Source organism: Genypterus blacodes, unplaced genomic scaffold, assembly GCF_046128005.1.
Source record: "Genypterus blacodes isolate CSIRO-AG114 ecotype Tasmania unplaced genomic scaffold, CSIRO-AGI_Gbla_v1 ptg000015l_1, whole genome shotgun sequence".
In the NCBI taxonomy this organism is placed as follows: Eukaryota; Metazoa; Chordata; class Actinopteri; order Ophidiiformes; family Ophidiidae; genus Genypterus; species Genypterus blacodes.
In genome coordinates, this window is record NW_027466829.1 from 3,406,184 (window position 1) to 3,428,638 (window position 22,455).

Sequence of the window (22,455 nt, forward strand, 5' to 3'; positions counted from 1 at the left end):
TTCTCATTGTTCTAAGTTGGTTTCTTTCCTTCGGGATAAACATTTATTTGATATAAATTGGCAAAGTGTGAATGACAGATGTCAGAATGACGGAATTTTTTTCTAAAAGCAGTTCCCTCTTGTGATTTTTGTTTCTGCTGCAGTTTGGCAATGACAATGACTGGGCTTTTATTTTGGAGGTCAGTACAGGAAGTGGTCTGTGTGTAGGGGGGAGGGGTCACAGCAGGCTCTGTAGAGTCTGGATGTTCTCTGCCCTGGCTAAAACTCTGCTTTGCTCCAGCTGTGCAGATGTGTGGAGGCTTTGGGAGAATATTTGTAGATTTGTAGAAGTTTTGTAGATCTGAGGAGAGTTTCCCAGGAGGACCTCGGATGATGTTGGTGGTTCAGGTCTCGTCTCTGCTTCTCGGTAAGTTTCTTGATTTGTTCTGCTGTAACTAAATCAAAACTGAAACTGAAGAGTGGGTTTCAAACTAACCCACTCTGACCCAGACCCTCACTTCTTGTGTAACTGATCGATGGACGGCACTCAATTTTTGCCTTTTATTTTTTGCAGTTTTTACCTATTTTTAAAATCTTTTTTAAGTTTCAGGGTAAAATAAAGAACAAAATTGAACTTTGCCCTCTATCTGCTCTGATTTATTTGAATTAAAGTTTGATATAAAAATCTTAAATCATTTTGCCAATTTTGATTCAGTGAGGCTCAAATCAAAGCTGCTGCCAACCATGAGTGTGGCTGAACTCTTTCATCCTAATTTGATCCCTCAGCTTTCATCAGGAACATTAGAATTTAAGTGTTTGATAAGTTTAAGATAAGCTCACTACTTATCAATCAACCATAGCTGACAATAAGATGGCAAAAGTTGAGTTTCTGAGTTTCATTCTGCTTTCTTTATCAGTCTGTAAATAATAAATAGAAATGAATGGGCTGCCAACTTTTGTCTTTTTCCCAGTGCTCATCGTCACGTCTGCACAGAACGATGGAGCCTCAGGCGGTCTGGACTCGTTGGGCGGGGCCCAGGTGGAGGTTGGCCTACCAGAGTTCAGCGACGTCTGTACCGAAGGAAGCTGTTACCCGGCAACAGGGGACCTGCTGATTGGACGAGCCCATCAACTATCTAGTACCTCCACCTGTGGAGTGAGTCGCCCAGAACCTTTCTGCATCGTCAGCCACCTACAGGTAACCTCAGCATCCAGCCGCAGCATCCAGCCGCAGCACGCCATTGTGTCACAATCCATCAGCTCTGTCCCCCCGTGCTGCTCAGCATTGCCTCACAGCCACATTAAGACCTGTGACCTGAGCTCTTAAAGTCAAAGCTAAGTAGAAGGTGGAGACAAAGGAATCAGTGAAGTATGATGTCATTGGACTCGTGTATACGGTAGAAAGAATCATATCCAGGGACGTCCCAAAGCTGGTCACCTCGGTTCTATAGTGTATTCAACTGTGTGTGTGGGGGTGTGTGTGTGGGGAGGGGGGTGATGGTGTCACAGTCTGGGGTGTTTCCTGTGTTCTGAACAAACATTCAATTCAACTTTATTTGTTTAGTGCCAAATCACAACAGTTCTCAAGTGTCTCAAGGCACTTAACATACAGAGCAAACAGACGAGCTGCAGCTGCTTTCATTACTTTATAACCTTGTTACCATCAGAGTGAAAAGACTCTCAGCTGCAAGCTAATGCTCTACTTTCACCCAATCACATTATTCAACACAAGTGTATTTAAGTGGCTTTATATCAGGCTATATTATGTACATAGAATAATAATAAAATGGACCACAAATAAAATCAGAATGTATTAAATTTGCCAAGTTAAAAAGCAAAGCCGCAAAGTAAAACAGTTTGAGAAATAAAAAAGGTTTTTAGAACAATTGGTCATAAAACTCTAAACTCTTAACAGATAGATCAGTGTTAAGAGTTCAGACAAAGTGACCCATCAGTTTGAAGTTGAGCTTAGTTTTTGTTCAGTCAAATGTTAAACCTGAGGAATTTGACCCCCACCTTTTTTTCCTCCAGGAGGAGAAGAAATGCTTCATTTGTGACTCTGGAGCTCCGTATGACAAGGAAGCCAAGCAGATGAGCAGCCATCGCATCGAGAACGTCGTCACCACCTTCGCTCCAAACCGCCTGAAAACCTGGTGGCAGTCTGAGAACGGTGAGCTCTGACTTCCTGTTGAGCTCTGGGGGTCCGTCAGTGTTATTACACAGTGAGGCATTCAGGAACATCCCGGGCTGCAGGCTCTCACTGTGCTCATAAATTCACTAATTATTGCTCTTGTAATACTTTACTATTGTAAACCCAGCTGGAATAAGTTTCATGCTTTGGTACCTTTCTTCTTTTCTGATGCTTTGTAGATTCTTAAGTGCTCATCTGTATTTCTCTCTCTCTATCCCATCACCTTGCTGATGAACAGGTGTGGAGAATGTCACCATCCAGCTGAACCTGGAGGCGGAGTTTCACTTTACTCACCTCATCATGACCTTTAAGGTAACAACCAATCAGAGCTCATTATGCCTCCGCTCTCTAAACATGCTACTTTTTACATCTGCCTTTGTGAACATTAAGATTTGCTGTTTGTTCTCATACAGAAATAAATAAGGAGATAATGTTTGCGTTATTTTCTGTCCTCCAGACTTTTCGACCCGCTGCCATGGTGATCGAGCGGTCAGCTGACTATGGAAACACGTGGCAGATTTACCGCTACTTTGCTTACGACTGTGAGTCGTCGTTCCCGTTTATCTCCCATGGTCCCATGCAGAAGGTCGATGATGTCATCTGCGACTCACGTTACTCAGACATCGAACCGTCCACTGAAGGAGAGGTGAGGTTTATTTACGTTTGGAGGAATTAAAATGGGTCTGTTAGCAAATGTAACAATGTTTACGTGAATTAAATGTGAGTGAAGACCCAAACACAGAGTCAAACTCAAGTTGCTCTCTGACTTTAACCTGTTTTGTTTTCAGGTCATTTTCCGAGTTTTGGATCCTGCGTTTCGCATCGAGGATCCCTACAGCCCCAGAATCCAAAGTAAGCCATTGAGACTTCAGATGATTTTGTGTTTGTTTACATACAGCAGCACAGCATTTGTTTACTTGTTTGTTTATGATCAGACATGTTGAAGATCACAAATCTGAGGGTGAAGTTCACCAGGCTGCACACGCTGGGCGACAACCTGCTGGACTCACGCATTGAGATCAAGGAGAAGTATTACTACGCCGCCTACGACATGGTGGTCAGAGGAAACTGCTTCTGTTATGGACACGCCTCTGAGTGCGCCCCCATCCAGGGGGCGGGGCAAGCTGCAGAGGGCATGGTAAGCACGGCCAATCGCTTAATGGTGTCGTCCGACCCTGAAGCTATTATTTGCTTATGTTGCTTTTCTCTTTTGACTGTTTGACATGTTGCATATTTATGATGTTAACGTGTGTGTGTGTGCAGGTTCACGGTCACTGCATGTGTAACCACAACACCAAAGGCCTGAACTGTGAGAAGTGTCAGGACTTCTACCACGAGCTGCCGTGGAGGCCGGCTGAAGGACGAAACACCCACGCCTGCAAGAGTGAGAATGAATCTTCTTTCTATGAACGTTTTACAGAGTTGTGAGATGAAGGACAAACAAAGTTCTAAACGAGTTGAGGTCCTGTGTGTAATGAAGGTTCTCTCATTGTTTCTCAGAGTGTAACTGTAACCATCATGCCGACGCCTGCCACTTCGACATGGCTGTGTACGTGGCCTCAGGAAACGTCACAGGTGGTGTGTGTGAAAATTGTAAACACAACACCATGGGACACAAATGCGAGTTGTGCAAACCATTTTTCTTCCAGCACCCAGAGCGCGACGTCAGAGATCCAAACATCTGCAAGCGTGAGTTTGATCATTCAGTCTGCAAAGGCCACAACGTTTGGATTGTTTAGAATCTTTGGCTTGGAAAGAAAGGAAACGGGATCCTTGTTGTGTCCTCAGCATGTCACTGTGATCCCGTCGGCTCATTGGACGGGGGGATCTGTGACCGCTGGACAGACGTGGTTGCCGGTTTGATTGCTGGTCAGTGTCGCTGTAAGGACAACGTGGAAGGGGAACACTGTAACCGCTGCAAACAGGCACATTATGGCCTGAGTGAGCAGCCCGATGGATGCACAGGTACACACACACACACACACACACACACATACTGTACAGGTACACACTCAGTAACACACATGTATGTACAGGTTCACACACACAGTAACACACACACACACACACACACACATTTAGTGACACACATGCATCTACAGGTACACACACACACACACACACACACACACACAGTAACAGATCTTAAAATAATGTCTAACTGAATGTGTGTGTGTGTGTGTTTAGCGTGTTCCTGCAGTCCTCTGGGAACGCTTCATGGAGGGAATCCTTGTGACAGCAACACTGGAAAATGTTACTGCAAACGACTGGTGACAGGAAGAGACTGTGATCAGTGTATGGTGAGTCTCACACACACACACACACACACACACACACCCTCCTTCACATTAAAATTAAAATTACACATCTGTGTTATGTTTCTGGGCGAAGACATAAGTTCTCATCTTTTTATCTTGGAGCTTCTGCCTTTGTCATCTCAAGTCTAGTCAACTTTATTTCCACCACAATACTTCACACTATGTCTCAAAGGGCATTACGCATTGTTAACGTGTGTGTGTGTTTGTGTTCAGCCTGAGCACTGGGGTCTCAGTAATGACATGGACGGCTGCAGACCCTGTGACTGTGACCTGGGAGGAGCTGTCAACAACCAGTGAGTTCATGCTGACTGCTAGCATCATGCTAACTACTGAGGTGCTAACTGTCAACGACCAGTGAGTTAACAGCTCAGTGGGAACGGATGAATGTGTTTGTTGCAGGTGCGATCAGCAGAGCGGCCAGTGCGTCTGCAGAGAACACATGTTTGGCCGTCGCTGCGATCAGGTGGAGTCTGGTTTTTACTTCATCGCTCTGGATCACTACACCTACGAGGCCGAGGACGCCACCTTCGGACCGGTGAGTCACATCTGAGTGCTGAACCATTGATTGGTCGGTGACGTGGGCGAGGCAGGGTGAGGCCAGATGATCAGATCTTTGCTCTCTCTTTCAGGGAGTGACAGTGGAACCCAGGCCCCGCCCCCAGGACCGCACTCCTACCTGGACCGGTACCGGCCTGGCCAACGTTCCAGAGGGAGCCTTCCTAGAGTTCTCCATTGATAACATCCCTCACTCCATGGAATATGATGTCCTCATTCGCTACGAGCCGCAGGTCAGATTTCACACTTGACTAAACTGAGGAATATAAGCATGTACTGTAGTGTCACTATGTAGATGAACATGAGGCCCCCCAATGTCTTTTCCACACATTTCAAAGTGATATGAACACATGCTGACTGTTAATGACACCGCAGCTTCCTGACCAATGGGAGGAGGTTCTGATGACTGTGATCAGGCCTGGACCAATCACAGCTGACAGCCGCTGTGTAAACACCGTACCTGATGACGACAACCAGATGATCTCACTTCATCCAGGCTCACGGTAACAGACAGACACACACACACACACACACACACACACACACACACACACACACAGCCTGATTGTTTACATTTTAACCCCAGTATTTACATTAACCATGGTAATAAGTGCAGTATGTAAACAGTTTGAGTTGTGAGCTGCTGTGTTTTTGCGTGTGTTTCAGTACCGTGGCTTTTCCCAGACCAGTGTGTTTGGAATCTGGTCTTAACTACACCATCCGTCTCAGCCTGCCTCTGTACTCCGCCCTCAGCGACGTGCAGTCACCTTACACACTGATCGATTCGGTAAGACTCAAACTTGGTCAACATGGGGACAGAGTCACATGTTTTAAATCTAATCCAGATCAGGATCAGGATCAGTCTAAACTGGCTCAAGACAGAAAGAACAAGCCAGAAGACGTGACGGCTTGTGTGATGAATTATGGTTTGTTCTGTTTTTTCAGATTGTGCTGATGCCGCACTGCAGGAACCTGGAGCTTTTCTCCGGCTCAGAGATCGGAGATGCGACTAATAGATGGGAAACGTTCCTGCGTTATCGTTGCCTGGAGAACAGCCAGAGCGTCATCAAGACCCAGATGACCGACATCTGCAGAAACTTCATCTTCAGCATCTCTGCTGTTCTGCACCAGGGAGCCAAAGGTACTAAAGATCTCAAACCCTGAGCCTTTACTCAGCCAAACTTATGTTGAATCGAAACAGAAACTAAAGTCAAACTTGAAAAAAACCCAAGAAAACAGATGAATAACAAGCAGAAAATATGGCAGGAAAATAAGGGAAAAATCCAGTCAGAGTCCAAAATCTTTTTCGATGTTATTAAACTTCTCCTTCATAGTTTCCTGATGTCGTCTGTTTTCCATCTGAACAAGACTCAACCTGTTTCTGCTTCTTACCACATTCCAGAAATTTGCTCATTTCACCAGGCGTCAATCTGTCATCGTCACAGGAAACCAAAACATCAGGGGGCGTCGACTTCTCTTATAAAGGATTCAGAACGTTCACATCCTCACTTTGTTCAGATGCACATCTTTAAACAAACATTTTAATACAATTCGAACAGTAACAAAAGGCATGAAAGTAGAGAGACGTGTTTGTGATAAAAAGTGAAAACCTTCTCTGAAAAAAACCCATAAATGGATCAGATGATGAAGGAGCTGAATATTATTTTTTTATTTTCACTGAAACCTGAACAAATTTTGAAAAATGTATTTGAGTGTTCAGGTCTGGGTTAGAGTTCAGCTTACAGTCGAGTCTTTGGGTTTGAAGCCCAGCTGATCATTTTCCAAAGGTTTTTTACGAATCTTTGCTTCAATGATTGTCTTTGTGTTTCCCAGCATGCCAGTGTGACCCTCAGGGGTCCCTCAGCACCGTTTGCGAGCCCAGCGGGGGTCAGTGCCAGTGTCGACCCAACGTGGTGGGCAGGAAGTGTGACAGCTGTGCTCCTGCCACATTTCACTTTGGACCAAACGGCTGCAAAGGTTCCTCACCCTCACTCTTCTTCTTCTAGATGTTGTTGTACAGATTATTTTTGTTATGAAAAGGCACTTGTTGGTCAGCTATATAGATAATAGATTGAAATATGATTTAATATCTTCTAAACAGCAAATCATCAACCTGTTGCTGATTGAAATGAAACATTTTATAACTTCTTGTTTTGTGTTGACAGCCTGCGATTGTGACCCTATGGGGTCACTGGGGTCAATGTGTGATCAGCTGAGCGGTCAGTGTGAGTGTGTGTCGGGTGCGAGCGGTCGGCAGTGTGACCAGTGTTTACCCAATTTCTGGGGCTTCCCCACCTGCCGCCCGTGTTCCTGTAATGGACACGCCGACACCTGCGACACGGTGACAGGAAGCTGCTTGAGCTGCAGAGACCAGACTACAGGTCACACCTGTGAAAGGTCAGAACTGCTTAGATAAACAAATCATGTTGGTCTGCTTTGTTTATAATTGTCTAAAATTGTATATTTCACTTCTTGTCTTCAGGTGTCTAAATGGTTACTATGGCGACCCAGTGCTGGGGTCAGGTGATCATTGCCGCCCTTGCATGTGCCCCGGGGGCCCCGACAGCGCGAGACAGTTTGCCGGAAGCTGTTACCGTGGCGACGATTCCCAGAATGCCATCTGCAACTGCGATCCTGGATACAAAGGTACACTAAGTTTTTTGTATTATCATAAGATACCTTAAAAGCATGAGCAGTGAGCTGACATGTGTCAGCGCCTCATCAGCAGGTCAGAGGTTGAGGTCATGGGTTTATGTTCATTTGTTCAGGCACTGTTAGGGGTTAGTGTTAACAGCATTACCCCTCACACTGGGGGGAGACAGTTTGAGTTTCATGACAATCTGTATCTCTTTGACTCCTTGTTACCTTCACCTGTCCATCACAGGTGCTCGCTGTGATGAGTGCTTACCTGGTTACTATGGAAACCCTATTGAGGTGGGGGGGCAGTGCCAGCCCTGCCAGTGCAACGGCAACATCGACATGCTTGACCCGGACGCCTGCGACGCCAAAACTGGAGAGTGTCTGCGGTGCCTTTACCACAGCGAGGGACCAGCCTGCCATAGCTGCAAACTGGGTTACTACGGCAACGCCCTGCTGCAAGACTGCAGGAGTGAGTACATTCTGGGTTGCTATGCTAACACCCTGCTACATTACATACTGGGTTACCATGGTACATTTGTGATTAAAGTAAGTTTATTATAAGTAAAGTATAAATCAACTGATTTACCTTTTTGATCAAAAGTTTCTGTGAAGTTTCCCTACAAAAAAAATATTTTTAAAATTGTTATTTTTTTACTTAACGATCAATGTGTCTTGTTTTGTTCTTCAGAATGTGTGTGTAACCAGCTGGGCACTGCCCCATCCAGCTGTCCATCACCAGGTGACTGTCATTGCCATGGTGACAGCGGTCAGTGCGTCTGTCTCCCTAACGTGATTGGTCAGCATTGTGACCGCTGCACCGCCGACACCTGGAACCTGGGGAGCGGCGACGGCTGCCAGACCTGCGACTGTGACCTCACACACTCCTACGGGTCGTCCTGTAATCAGGTGGGTTCAAGTCCCACAAATGTCCTGAATGAGTTCATGATGGATGAAGGAATAAGTTAAGGTCTCTTATCTTCATCTAACATGAAGAAGTGACATGTGTTTGTCTTTTCCTTTGTGCTGACAGATCAGTGGTCAGTGTTCATGTCAGTCCGGCTTCGGCGGCCAAACCTGCAGAGAGTGCAAAGAACTGTTCTGGGGCGACCCAGAGGTCGAATGTCACGGTATGTGCCGTTTCAATTACCTTAAGTTGTGTTCCATTAACACTGAAGGAAAAACTAATCACAAACAAATTCCATGAGGCTTTGATTAAGGAGAGCTGATGGAGGAAATGATTTAATTTATTTCACTCAGTCAAGAAGAAGTTGAATCTAAAACAGTGTGACTCTTAGGATGAGGCCCACTGAGACTTGAAGCCTCTCAGGAACCAAACCAGCACCCGAGGAATGTTGTTTATGTCCTTTGAAAACTTCAGAGTTTTCATCTAAGGAGTTTCCTGTCAGACCAGCAGCTCCCCCACTGCATCGTGGGAAGATTCCTCCCATCACCCGCAGCTCTCAGCTGTGGATTCATTAATTCCAGATGTTCCCCAAGGACCACCAACCGTGTTACCATGGTGACGAGACTGGAAATCCGCCTGACATAGTTCACAAAACAGGAGGCAAGACAGAAACTGAATGGAAAGAAGAAAGGACATAGAAGGAAGAGAGATGAAGATCATTGTCTTGTCCTTTGAAGAAGTCATGGTTGATGAGGAACAGATGGGGAACAGATGGGGGGGGGGGGGTCCATTGAGCAGAGGCTTGTTTGCTGCTCTGACTCTGTGTCTTCTCTGGTTTTGACCTTACAGCATGCGACTGTGACCCTCGTGGCATCGCTGAGCAGCAGTGCATCAAAGCCAGTGGTCACTGTGTCTGCGTGGAGGGCGTGTCCGGGCCGCGCTGCGACACCTGCGCCCGCGGCTTCTCTGGAACCTTCCCTGACTGCCAGCGCTGTCATCAGTGCTTCGCTGATTGGGATGCCATCGTGGGTCAGCTGACCAATCAGACGCACCGCCTGGTCAACAAGGTCAATGCCATCAAGGCGAGTGGCATCAGCGGTCCGTACAGGAAGACCATGAAGAGCGTGGAGAGGAGCGCCAAGGTCATCAGGGGTATTTTAGCCCAGAACCCTGCCTCCCAGCCGCTCACTGAGATCCAAGAGCTGCTGCAGCAAGCCACGTAAGAACATTACCATACTCACAACATATGTTTCAATACGTGTGATAGATTACAGTGTTTATAAAACAGCAGGCTATAAAAGTATACTGTGACCTCTGACCCCCTGCCTTGCAGTGAGCTGATGTCAGATCTAGGCAGAAAGTTGAACCAATCAGAGGAGGCGTTGGCGCAGGTGGCGGCAGAAGATGGCATCGCTCACACGAAGCTGGATACTGTGAGAGACGACGCACAGAAACTGGAACGAACTGTCAAGGAAGTGCTGGACCAGGTGGAGTTCATCAAAAACTCTGACATCAGAGGTGAGACTCAGACCTGTGCTGAGGTCAAGGTTAACAGGATGTAGAGGCAACAGTGTGGATCTCCTAACCAATTCCAGTTTGTGTTTCCAGGAGCAACAGACAGCATTTCTAAGTACTACCTTCAGTCTCAGGCTGCTGAAGCCCGAGCTAACGCCTCCACCGGGGACTCAGGCAGTCCGTTAGAAACCTCCATGAACCTGCGACAAGCCACTGAGGACAAGATGAACCAAACTAAAGACGAGTTCCTCCTGAGACAGACAGAACATGCCCATAAACTGGACAACCTGGCTGGAGAAATGGAGACTCTGGACCTCTCAGAGCTCAGTGAGAAGGTACGGGACGTTCTGCCAACCAAAACACAAGAAGGAAATAATGTCAACGATATCAAGTATTCAATCAGATCCAAGATGGTTTGTGTGTGTAGTGAACTTGTGTCTCTGCTGGTGGATCTTGCAGACTTGCGGTAGTCCAGCGGGCCTGGAGGCTTGTTCTGATTCTGTCTGTGGAGGTCTGGGCTGCGTCGATGCAGAAGGTGGGAGGAAGTGTGGAGGTGAAGGATGTGACGGTGTGGTGTCCAAAGCCCACGTCGCCCTGAAGACAGCCACAGACTCCCAACAGGAAATCATCAGTGCAATGCAGGAGGTGGACAAATTGTCCAAAATGGTGAGGAACTGGGGTCAAACCCAACGGCTCTCAGGCCAACAGTGGGCTGAAGATGTCATATTGTTCTGAAGGTTACACTTAAAGACAGGTAGAGAATATACATGTGCATGAAAATATAATCAGCAGTTGTTGAGAGACCCGATCAGGACTAAGTAGTAAGACATGCCTAAGGGGACAGTAGACGTGGTGCATTCTGAGTTTGTCTCTGCTTCAGGTTTCTGAGGCCAAGCTGAAGGCAGACGAGGCTAAGCTGAGTGCTCAGGATGTCCTGCTGAAGACCAACCGGACCAAACAAAGAGTGGACCAGAGCAACGAGGAGCTCAGGAGCCTCATCCGCCAGATCCGAGACTTCCTCACACGTACGTGGACTCAATTTACTGCTTCAAGAATGAGGGGACTAAACGTGTGATGTCATTTATAATTGCTACCTGACATGAAAACAGCAGTGTGCTGCTGTCGGTAACCTGATACTGTCCACAGGTGAATCAAAGGCAGGTTTGAGTTGTTGTGGAGGTCTGGAGTGTCTTATGAAGTCCCAATGTCTCCTTGTACTGACCTCTAGAGGACGCAGCTGACCTTGAGAGCATTGAGCTGGTGGCTAATGAGGTGTTGGCCATGCAGATGCCCACCACACCGGCTCAACTGCAGAACCTAACCAATGAGATCAGGGAGAAGGTGGGTGAGATCGGATACGTGGAAGCCATCCTGAATCAGAGTGCCGATGACATCCAGAGAGCAGAGAACCTTCTGGAACAGGCCCGGAACGCCAGGTCAGCTAACAAGATGCTAACAATAACACTACATTTACATTATAGTGCAGTTTTGCTCATGCAGCCTATGAGGAGGTTAAACATGATTTGGTTCATTTGTGTGTCTGAAACAGTCAGGAGGCAGCACAGGTGAAAGACTCTGCAGAGAAGGTGAAGAAAGCTCTCAACGAAGCCAAGAAAGCTCAGACTGCCGCCAGCAACAGCATCCAGCAGGCTGCCACCGACATCCAGACCTCCGGCTCCATGCTGTCCTCGGTCAGTTTGGCTTTAACATCCCACATGAACATCTGAAGCCTTAATCAGTTTCATTTACAGATGTTTCAAACGCCAGGATTTACAATTTAACCCACAAATACAACTTCGCATTTTCCTGTCATTACATTTTAATTTAAATAACTTTGCCATTCACATTCAGTTCTTGAAAATAAGGAAATATAAAGGGAATCCTTCATCTGTGCTGTGAATAGGTGCAATTGGAGATGGTGGATGCTGAGTCGAAGCTTAACAACGCCACCCGGAGGCTGCAGAGGCTACAACAGGACGTGACGCTGCTGAGAGACAAAACTCTCAACGTCACACTGAGCGCCAATCAAACCAATCAAGACGCAGAAACAATCAACCAGCTGGCAGAAGAAGTCAAAAAGGTTCAAAATTCATTCTGACTTAACAATATTTACTGCAAAAAACGCCAGCAAAGTTTGTTCTAATGTCACTGGTGTCATCATCATCTTCGTGTGTGTGTGTGTGTGTGTGTGTGTGTGTGTGTGTGTGTGTGTGTGTGTGTGTGTGTGTGTGTGTGTGTGTGTGTGTGTGTTCAGGAGTTGGACTCTAACATGAAAGATAAATACACCCGAGTCCAAGAGCAAATTGTTCAGAAAGGAGGGGGAGTGGCAGTGGCCAAGAAGAAGGCAGAGTCACTGCAACAGGAAGCCAAAGAACTCCTGCTGCAGGCCAGCAGCAAACTTCAGCTACTCAAAGGTGACCTCACATGCACCTGTTTACTCTGTACTGTGTGTTATTGATTATTAGTTATTTGAGAGTCACTGTCTGCACAAAGTCAAATATCTGCAACTGATGATTGATTGTTTCCTGGTTATAGACCTGGAGAAGTCGTATGAAGAGAACCAGCTCACACTGGAGGTGAAGGCAGAGCAGCTGGTGGAGCTGGAGGAGGCAGTGAAGGAGCTGCTGCAGGAGATCAGCCAGAAAGCCACCATCTACAGCTCCTGCCTCTTTTAGGCACCTGAACCTGCCTCTTCAATGGGTTTCAATGACTGAATGTTGGTAAACTAAAATCTGAGTTGCTGTTCTTTTTCTACACATAAATTAAACTTGCTTTCAACGTTTACAATCAGTGTCCAAGTTGGGTCCTGTCGAGCTCTGAATTCATTGGCTACAGAAAGTCATGGCCACAGTTGGAGCTCTAATATCTTTTTAATATGCGAAGGAAAATAATCAGCAAGACTGTAAACATGAAAATCTGATGGAAATGGTACAGATAAACATAAATGTGTACAACCAAAGTCAAAAGGGAAACAATCAAAAATGTTCTGATGAAATTACAAGAGTTCACTTGTTTGTAAACCAAGATGCTGAAATGTGAATTTTAGTTTTATATTATGTTAAATATTACTTCCACTTCCTGCTGTGGTCTTTATTACTGACCCCATTGGTAAAATAAAAGCATTGATAAATAAATACTGTAATAGATCCTTCTGACACCAGGTGTGTGTGTGTGTGTGTGTGTGTGTGTGTGTGTGTGTGTCAAAAACGTGCGTGTGAAGTTTGGTGGCTGTATTACCTTCCCTTCCAATAGCTTTCATAGACACCCATTCAGAGTACATGATACAATGCATAACAGTTTACAGTACAGTAAGTGTAGTATGAAGCCAATACTGACTGATAGAAATTATGACACTTTCAGTCTTTGATTTGTGTGTTTTCTAACATTTCAGTGCTTCGTCAGCTAAAATGAGAAGGTTTCTAACCCAGGTGAGATGGTAAGCTGGTGAAAATTCACTATGGAATGTAGAGATGCAGAGAATCTTGGATATTTCTTCCATTTTGAAAATGTGTATATCTGTGGTCTGGGTTTCTGCACTGTGGTCATGCAGGAACAAAGAAATCTTCACGCGTCCTCCAGCTTCGTTACTAAATCTGCTCCTCCTCCTCCCAGCAAGCCGTCTGTCACCTTTTCATGGACATTCATGGCGTCTCACTCTCCTGGCCTCGAGGGGCTAGTAGCACCCCCTCCCCCCCTTCACACACACACACACACACATCCCTCCTCTTTGTCTCAGGAGGTCTCAGATGCCCCTGAGGGTCCCTGTGAGGAGGAGGAGGGGTGAGCTTCACCATTTTCCTTCACTTCCCTCATGGAGTTCTTGTCTTCACAGAGACCCTCAAGAGGAACAGAACAGATGATTTCAAACCGCCAGACCAAGACGCTACGTGCTACATCAGCTTTTCCTTTTATAATGTATGTAACTTTGTGGGCATTGTGATAAATGATGACATACAGGAACACGATGACTGACGACATTCAGACAAGCGTTACAGAGTTCTTAATGTGTCCAGAGAGAACTATATTAGGTAGGATATAATGTTCAGACAAAAGCTGTACCAATCAACTTCAAATGTCCTGAAACACTTTCTGGAGAAACTATTTTCAGGCCAGACACTTCGTCACATTTTACTGTCGTTTTTGAATCGGGAGTCTATTAGAGCAACCTGAAGGCAGTGAGATAAAGAGTCCAAACCCACTCTTCTTACATTCTAGGGGCCAATTAAGGCACTGTGCCAAGTTTCAAACCTATAGCCCTTTAAAAAATCCTAACCCTAAGCCAGATATGGGCTTTTAAAAGAATTTGAAATTGGTCAAAATTGCTCCAAACGTGCAAATCCGACAGAAGCTTTACCAATCAACTCAAAATGGCCTGAAACATGCTCCTAAACCCTTTCTGTAGAAGCTTTGGATTTCGGGCCAGACACATTTTGCTTTTAGAGTCTATGGGAGCCCCCTGAAGGAAGTGAGATAAAGAGTCCAAACCAACTCATCTAACATTCTGAAAACAAAACAAACAAACAACAAACTCTTTAAAAACCCTCAGTCAAGTTAATAGAAGTTTCATTACTGTTAAAATGACCCAAAAATCCTTCACTTCTCTGATATCGGTGAATCACTTTCATCTGGCTGCTGCTCAGTAAATGGAGTCGCTCTGAGCTGCAGCTTCGCCTCCGGCCACTAAATGTCAAACATGGAGCTGATGTGAGGGTAACATCCCTAACGTGTCACACTGACTGATGTCTGTGGACCCACCGCTCCTCATCCTCACATCCATGCATCCTCAAATCCTTGCATCCTCACATCCTTGCGTCCTCACATCCTGCTTCCTCACATCACTCCGCTCATACTCAAAAATTACAAATAAATTAAAAAAATAAGCAAAGCGGCAGCGCTCGTGGCAGTTTTAGCAGATATTTAAATCTTTAAACTCATCTTCCCCCTCTTACCTCGTCTTAATTGAGCTCACTGCAGGGTTTCTTTAATTGGGGAGAAAGATGGAGGGAAAGAAGCTTCTCTGCAGGTTTGCACAGTAAAAGAAGACACATGTGCAGCCCCAGGCAAGAACAAATGGAAGAGGAGACGTTAGTGTGTGTGTGTGTGTGTTCTATTTCCAGGCTTATCCAGAGGGGGTCCCATAGACAAATGCACATATGTAACTGGTTCAGTGTGTCTGCACGTCAGTGACCCCAATTACAAACACATTGGTTTCCTATCAGACTGGATTTGGTCACAGGAAACCCCACACACACACGTTCACCACTGAGGCTCTGCAGTTCCAGCAGAGTGCCAGTAGGGGGCAGCACAGAGAAGGGGAAAACTGAGCCTTTAGGATGATGGTGTGATGTTGGATTTATGCATGGAAAAGATCAATTTTAGGATGTTTGCATTTTGTGCTGTAAATGCTGAAATTCTGGAATAATAATAACCTAGAATAGCCTCCTCCAGGTTCTGCTGGTCCTGTTAGGGCCGTTTTGTTCTGTTTGTCGTCTCTGCAGGTGTCGGCCCCTGGCCTGCTGTGACCTTTTGACCTCAGAGAAGCTTCAGGTGTGGATCTGAAGTTTGATGTTGGATTACAAGCAACATGAAGTTCAGGTTGAAACATGAAGTTCTTTATTTAATACGATTAGAACATTTTACAGTGGTGGGGTTGAAAATGAAACAGGGCTTCATTCAATAAATAAACAGTTTAAGAGCAATATATTAAACCTTAAACAATGTGAACTATTCTTCCTTTGTGCAGGCAGATTGTGGAATCATAGGAACTCACCTGGAGGCAGGAAACACAACAGAATTCAGAGAGCAGAGGTTTGAAAAAGCTTAGATGGTGTGTGTTTGACCATGATGTAAGAGAGGAGAGTGAATAGGAGTGTGTGTGTGTGTGTGTGTGTGTGTGTGTGTGTGTGTGTGTGTGTGTGTGTGTGTGTGTGTGTGTGTGTGTGTGTGTGTGTGTGTGTGTGAATGAATGAGTGCATAATGTGAGAGAGTGAAGGCGGTGGAGGTGCGTAACAACCACTTGTCCACATCCCACCCGGGGATCCCAGAGACCCCGAGAGATCCCGGGCTTCGACCCCAGCAGCGTGCGGCGGCAGCAGAGGGACGAGCAGAACTGTGCGGCTGTGTGCGCGCAGCCTCCCGGCGCACATCTCCATCTAACCAGTGCGCAATAATTGAAATGGCGCATTTGGCCGCAGGCGGCTGGAGGGGCATAATGCATGACGATAGACGTGGCTCCGGAGACACGGGGATGTTTGATGTTGCTAAAATCCAGGAGCTGTCGGGGAGACGGACGGGAGGACGGATCCGCTCAAGCTGACAAAACGCTCATTTGGGATCCGAATCCGGGTCAAATCACAAACAATCTCACTGCACCGCGGCGCTCCGGATGTTTGTTTCAAAGCGCTAATGCCGGTGGATCATTAATTCTTTATTCCACAGCTCTTTTCTATTCTTGGTTGACAGAGGCGAGTTGGGGCGAGAGAAAAGAACAAACCGTCGCGTTATTGTAACCTAATCCTGGCCCCTGGGGGTCTGAAGGGCCCCGGGCGAGACTCGTCTCTCTTTCAGCCCTCCTCTTTATTTTTGGGAGACTCACCGGCTCGTTTGTCTGCTTTATTCTGCTCCACGGCGGAGGACAGAGACGCAGACGAGGACGTGCGGAGGAGACGAACCCGAGCGGGATCCTGCACACTCACAAGCCGGGACGGAGAGAACACACGCCGGTCTCCAGATGTCGTCAGTGTCGGTGTCCTCTCAGGTAAGACCGAAGTTGCGCTGCGTTACCGCGGATATTGAGAAGTGATTTGCGGACGATTCGACGCCTTTTGTCGCTAAACTCAAGGAAAATGTAATGCGTTTTTATTTATCATCGATATCTGCTAATGTACACAAACGCGATAGAACCAAACTCCACCTTCTATACATATTAAGAGACCGCGCTTCAATTCGGCATATGTCAAATAAACAAAGCTGGAGGTATTTAAAGAAAATGTAAACTTTTATAGTTGCTGCTCCAGTCGCCTCGTGTTTGCGTGTATTACCAACGCTGTCCAGCAGAGGGCGGCAACGAGCAGCGTCACGTTATGACAGATGCATTGAAATGATCTAATCTTTGTTTCGTGACGCGCACGTGCCGAATTTACAATAAGATCGTAAACATATTGAAACATTGCTTAATGAAGCTTAGATGTAAATGAAGACCGAAGCATGTTAATGATTAATAAAGGTAAATGTGAACAAATGAAGCTTTGTTTCCTGATGATTATGTGACAAATTTACAACAAAGCCATGTATGAATTGAAGATTTGCTCAGTTCAGTTTTATGTTGTACCTATCATTACCTTTTACCAATGAAATGCAGCTGTATGAGGTTTGTGTTTCAGTCTGGGGTGCTGGCACTCTGTTGGCCACATCCATGAAGTGAACTGCGTTTCCACCAACTTGGGAGGAGAAATGCCAACATTGCTCTCATCCCGTCTGAGCCTTTTCTGTTTGTCATTGGCTCCAATCTGGTTCAGGGGTTTGACTTTCAACAGTTTGGGGGGTTTCCACCAAAAATTTATTGGTTCAGAACAAATAGTTGGTTCCAGACAAGAACCAGAAAATGATTGGACATGAAGCGGGAACCATGGCGACATCAGGAGTGGGCGTGTATTATTCGACCTTGCAATGGCGTCACAACAAATTGGTGGAGAGGAACATCAGCTTGTCGTTCGCTCAGCTACACTGATTGTGGAAACAGATCTATAGGTTCGGCCTCGATCCATAGGTTCGGCTGATTTAACCCCTTCAGACGTATGCAAACCTGAAGCAGGAGATGAAGCCTGCATGTGAAGGGATTCAACCTCACGACTGGAGCCTGGGATGAACTGGACTGTGCTTAGAGAGGAGAGGGTTGTTGTTTCCAGTGATGTATGTTGTGTGTACGTTGGTCTCTGCAGCGGGTCTAAGCAGGCAGCAGACAGAAAGAGGAGAGGCTGCGTGTGTTTGTGGGTTTGGCCCCGGGTGGCCCCTGGCCTCCGGGCAGCAGCAGCTCATCCCTCCTGTTCACCTTTCATGCTTCAAAGCTCCTTTCCTTTACAATCCACAGACTTTCTGTGGGGGAGGAGGGGGTCAATTAATCCAGAGTGTGCCCGGCCCTGCAGCCCCTCAGGTCCTCCTCCTCCTCCTCCTCCTCCTCCTCCTCCTCCTCCTCCTCTGTTTGTTCAGCTTGTTGCCCTCAAACACTGCTGACATGCACTGTGTGTTAGAAATCTGTAGGAGAGGAAAGTTACTTACTTAAAGAGGTTTTTTAAATTGTTATGATATTCAGGAAAATTCCCTCCAAACTCAGTCACAGACATTGTTCCTCTGTCAGTGTGTAGATGTTGGTGCTTCTCTTCACTGGTTCTTCTAAACTCACTTTTTCACATCGTCTTCCTCACCGATTCTCTGCTCTCTATCTCAGCCTGTCTGATGGAAGCAGAGGCTAATTAGGAGCCGGCAGTAAAGTGAAGCAGCCTGCGGTGTCTCAGAGACTCTGAGGGGTCCTGGTCTCAGACGCAGACCCCCAGCTGAGCGGCTTCGGGGAGCTTGAAAAAGAAATGGAACCAGCCCAGAGCGCTGAAACGGCTCCGACAGAGAGCTGCTCTTTGAGTCGCACTCGTCAGAGCCTGAAGGATCCGAGCTCACGTAGCTCAGACTCGCTGCCTGTCTCTGCTTACTTACAGTTTAGTTTACTGAGACTCTGGCTGAAGTTTAATAACTTATTTTTGTTTTTACGCGAGGATCAGTCAGTCTGATGTCATCTCACTGAAACGGTATTGCACAGTGGTTCTCAAACTGTGGGACGTGTGCGTGGGCGATTGATCTATAGATTGATCTGAGGTCGGTGCTTGGGTTGCTTGTCCTGAGTCTTTGTTGTGTTTGTGTGCAGGAGGGGCGGAGCATGTCCAGGATGTCCCTGAGCCGCTCTCCCGTGTCGCCCATGACCACTCAGGGCATCCCGTCGCCCGCACAGCTCACCAAGGCCAACGCACCCGTCCACATCGACGTGGGGGGGCACATGTACACCAGCAGCCTCGCCACGCTCACCAAGTTCCCCGAATCCAGGTAAGGGATGACAACTTTGGTTGAGAGAATGAGAAAGAATGAGAATGTGAGAGAGTGAGAGAGAGAGAGAGAGACTTCCTGTTGTGACTGGTGAGCGTCCTGAATGGCGTCCACATGTCTCAGGCCCTGTTTGTATGTTGCAGGATCAGTCGCCTGTTTAACGGCACCGAGCCCATTGTGCTGGACAGTCTGAAGCAGCACTACTTCATCGACAGAGACGGAGACATCTTCAGATTCATCCTCAGCTTCCTGCGGACCTGCAAGCTGCTGCTGCCCGAAGACTTCAAGGTAGGAACGCACAAACGGCCGTCATTGGTGATGTTCATAAGGAATCTGAAAGCGGCGCTGCTTACAGGTCATGTGACACGTCCACGATGATGTGGCAGAATTTGCAAGACTCGATCCTCACACATAATGTGACCTGAAGTCCACCAGACCAGCAGACAGCAGACAGCAGACAGCGTGCAGCAGGAGACTTGGGGAGTCTGTGGAGGCGGAGTCATGGCCTCCTCATCCCGCTCGCATAGCATGACAGCAAATCAATAAAATGAGCCGCTATCCCTCAATTTAATGGTTATGGTCACCCACGGCAACACATGCGATACAAATCATTTACCACAGCAGAACCACAGTCAAGATGAGTGAAAGACGGTAACGAGCGGTAAATACCATAGCAACCTCAGACCGGACACGTGCCGGCCGCATCAGCAGCGTCTGGACCAGCAGAGCTCAGACCTGCAGGTGGAGGTGAAGCAGGAAACACAATGACTTCATTATCTCTGCCTTAACAATGATGTCATATTATTAATTATCATTTAGTGTCTATTTCATAATGTTCTTCTTTATTTGTAGAACATTTCCCCATATTTTTTTCTCCAACAAGGAATTATAAAAGCTGCTCTGGACAGCTTGAAATGCAAATGAGTCAAACTGAATAATAAAAGTCAGAGTTTTGGTTAAATTTGCTTTAACGTTTCTGCTTTGAATGATTAAAAACACAAAGATCAGTTTTCACTTCATTCAGCTCAGACATAAAAAGATGAAGGGAAATAAAAACGACCTCAGGGGTCAAACAAATTATTGGTGGTATGGTTACCATGGTTACTATGGTTACCATCATCAAACAGTCTGTCAGATGTTTTTTCTTTTAATACACATTCTGACCCTTTAATCAGAGCAGCCCAGAGCTCCATCCTGTCGCTCCCAGCACAGAGAGGGAGGGAGGCGGTGTGTGTTTTACTAAATTAATGTATGTGTGTGTGTGCGCATATAGCACCGCTCTCATCTCTTTGCCTGTAGTTAGCGAGTGCTGCCTGTTATTCTGTGCCTTTGCTCAAGATGACTAAAAGGCCCCGCGGACAGAACCCCTTTTTATAAAACACATCTATCCCTCGCTTCAAGCCTGGGATGGGGGGATGGGGGGATGGAGAGGAGGAGGAGGAGGAGGAGGGGGGGCTTTGATACAGCAGGAAGCCCCGGGCCAAGCACGGCTCTGCTAACACTGTATGCTGCCTGTCAGGAGCTGTATGCAGTAAAACAGAGAGAGAAAGGAAGAAAGAAAGAAGCTCCCTCTCTCTCTCTCTGTATCTCTCTCTCTCTCTATCCCTCTCTCTCTGTATCTCTATTTGATCAGTGGAAGTAGTAATCAGATAATTGACTTTAGTAATAGTAGCTGTGATGTATGGGAAAAAACTGGGAAGTGAATTAGAAAACAGAAAGACAAAAGAAAGAAGAGAAAAGAAAATAGGATGGATTTAGGAGGAGGAAGAACTGAGAACTGGAATAAAAGAGGAATGGAGAAAGAAAGATGGAGCAAGAGACAGGAAAGACAAGAGACAGAAGAGACAAGAGACAGGAAGGACAAGAGACAAGAAAGACAAAAATAATAGGAGAAAAAAGTAATACAGGATGGAAATGTGGAATAAAAGGAAGGAAAGGAAGCAGTGACATGAGTGAAAAGAGAGAGAATGAAAGAAGTGGTTAACTTCCTCTCTAACCGAGCATCCTTCCCTGTCTCCTTGCAGGACTTCCCTCAGCTGTACGAGGAGGCGCGTTTCTACCAGCTGACCCCGATGATCCGTGAGCTGGAGCGCTGGCAGGCAGAGCGCGAGGCCCAGAAGGTGGCGCCCTGCGAGTGCCTGGTGGTCCGCGTCACGCCCGACCTGGGCGAGAGGATCGCCCTCAGCGGGGAGAAGGTCCTCATCGAGGAGATCTTCCCCGAGACCGGAGACGTCATGTGCAACTCCGTCAACGCCGGCTGGAACCAGGACCCAACGCACGTCATCCGCTTCCCTCTCAACGGATACTGCAGGCTCAACTCCGTGCAGGTCAGCCTCACTTCAAACAGCTTCTTTTTATAGGTGGGCCGGGGGCATGGCCGTGTGACCAATCAATTAGCGCCATGTGACTTCGCAACATCTTACTTCTGAAGCTCAGGCTACACAATCCCACCCTGAACACCAAGTTAGAGTATTTGTTGGATATGAAAAGAAACATTGGTTCCTGCACCCACACCTCCTCCCACCTGACATGGTCTAAAAGTTCCTAACATGAATCTTTTTATTGGCCTTTATTTATAATTGTCTCAGTGTCTTCAGTTTCTCCTCTGAAGTCTCTTTGCCTTACACCTTTGCTTGACCTTTGTCTCGCCGTGACCCTGCAGGTCCTTGAGCGTCTGTTCCAGAAAGGCTTCACCATGAAGGCGTCCTGCGGCGGTGGCGTGGATTCGTCCCAGTTTAGCGAGTACGTCCTGTGTCGCGACCTGCGGCACAGCCAGTCCATCACCAGCACCCCCATCCGGATCAAACAGGAACCTCTAGACTGAGCCTCGAACGGCAAAGCTGAGCCGCAGGAATCAGACCTGAAGACTTGAACGTTGTAGGAAATAAGACTTACGAGACGTTTGACCTCTGACTTTGATGGATGCTGCTTTGAGATGGCTCAGGCTCGGCTTTGCCTTTTGAATTTGATCCGATGATGATCCAACGTAATAAGAAATTTAAACTTAATGTAACATCCTCAGAACCTAAACCAAGCTAACGTACCTTCAGCTTCCACCTGTAGATATTTGTAATGAGTTTGTTTGATATTCACCGCTCGCTTGGTGAATTGACTGTCCGTCGTGTACAGAGGGGGTTTTTATAAGTGTGTGTGTGCCCCCGGGGCGCAACGTTCAATTCTGTTTTATAAGACTGCAATTTTAACAAATGTATATTTAAGGTAATTGTTGGTTTAGTTTGTGTCCCGTTTGTACAGATGTATCG

General features: G+C 46.6%; 2 protein-coding genes across 2 annotated transcripts; both read left to right on the top strand.

Moving 5' to 3' along the window:
- Positions 1–191: 191 nt before the first annotated feature.
- On the top strand, positions 192–13,259 carry lamb1a (laminin, beta 1a). The gene is made up of 33 exons (XM_076138210.1): positions 192–406; positions 951–1,177; positions 2,011–2,149; positions 2,409–2,482; positions 2,628–2,816; positions 2,959–3,022; positions 3,106–3,308; positions 3,434–3,554; positions 3,671–3,859; positions 3,959–4,135; positions 4,358–4,470; positions 4,702–4,781; positions 4,888–5,023; positions 5,118–5,276; positions 5,419–5,546; positions 5,710–5,830; positions 5,989–6,184; positions 6,877–7,020; positions 7,209–7,440; positions 7,526–7,689; positions 7,928–8,152; positions 8,372–8,589; positions 8,714–8,810; positions 9,437–9,806; positions 9,921–10,105; positions 10,196–10,437; positions 10,562–10,768; positions 10,983–11,127; positions 11,331–11,538; positions 11,652–11,793; positions 12,006–12,182; positions 12,357–12,516; positions 12,638–13,259. The coding sequence occupies exons 1-33, from the start codon at positions 370–372 to the stop codon at positions 12,775–12,777; spliced, it is 5,409 nt and encodes a 1,802-aa protein (XP_075994325.1). The 5' UTR covers positions 192–369; the 3' UTR covers positions 12,778–13,259.
- A 3,150-nt stretch (positions 13,260–16,409) lies between these two features.
- LOC142989365 (BTB/POZ domain-containing protein kctd15-like) lies at positions 16,410–22,451 on the top strand. Its single transcript, XM_076138858.1, has 5 exons — positions 16,410–16,859; positions 19,017–19,192; positions 19,336–19,480; positions 21,217–21,519; positions 21,855–22,451. Exons 1-5 carry the CDS (start codon positions 16,833–16,835, stop codon positions 22,014–22,016), a joined length of 813 nt encoding a protein of 270 aa, XP_075994973.1. The 5' UTR covers positions 16,410–16,832; the 3' UTR covers positions 22,017–22,451.
- Positions 22,452–22,455: the final 4 nt, after the last annotated feature.

Excerpts from the sequence above, each read along its gene's own strand:
- lamb1a (XM_076138210.1), top strand. The coding sequence starts at position 370 with ATGATGTTGGTGGTTCAGGTCTCGTCTCTGCTTCTCG. Across the intron at positions 407-950 it reads GGTCTCGTCTCTGCTTCTCG|TGCTCATCGTCACGTCTGCA; the intron begins GTAAGTTTCTTG and ends TCTTTTTCCCAG. Across the intron at positions 2,150-2,408 it reads CTGGTGGCAGTCTGAGAACG|GTGTGGAGAATGTCACCATC; the intron begins GTGAGCTCTGAC and ends GCTGATGAACAG.
- LOC142989365 (XM_076138858.1), top strand. The coding sequence starts at position 16,833 with ATGTCGTCAGTGTCGGTGTCCTCTCAG. Across the intron at positions 19,193-19,335 it reads ACCAAGTTCCCCGAATCCAG|GATCAGTCGCCTGTTTAACG; the intron begins GTAAGGGATGAC and ends TGTATGTTGCAG. Across the intron at positions 19,481-21,216 it reads TGCTGCCCGAAGACTTCAAG|GACTTCCCTCAGCTGTACGA; the intron begins GTAGGAACGCAC and ends GTCTCCTTGCAG.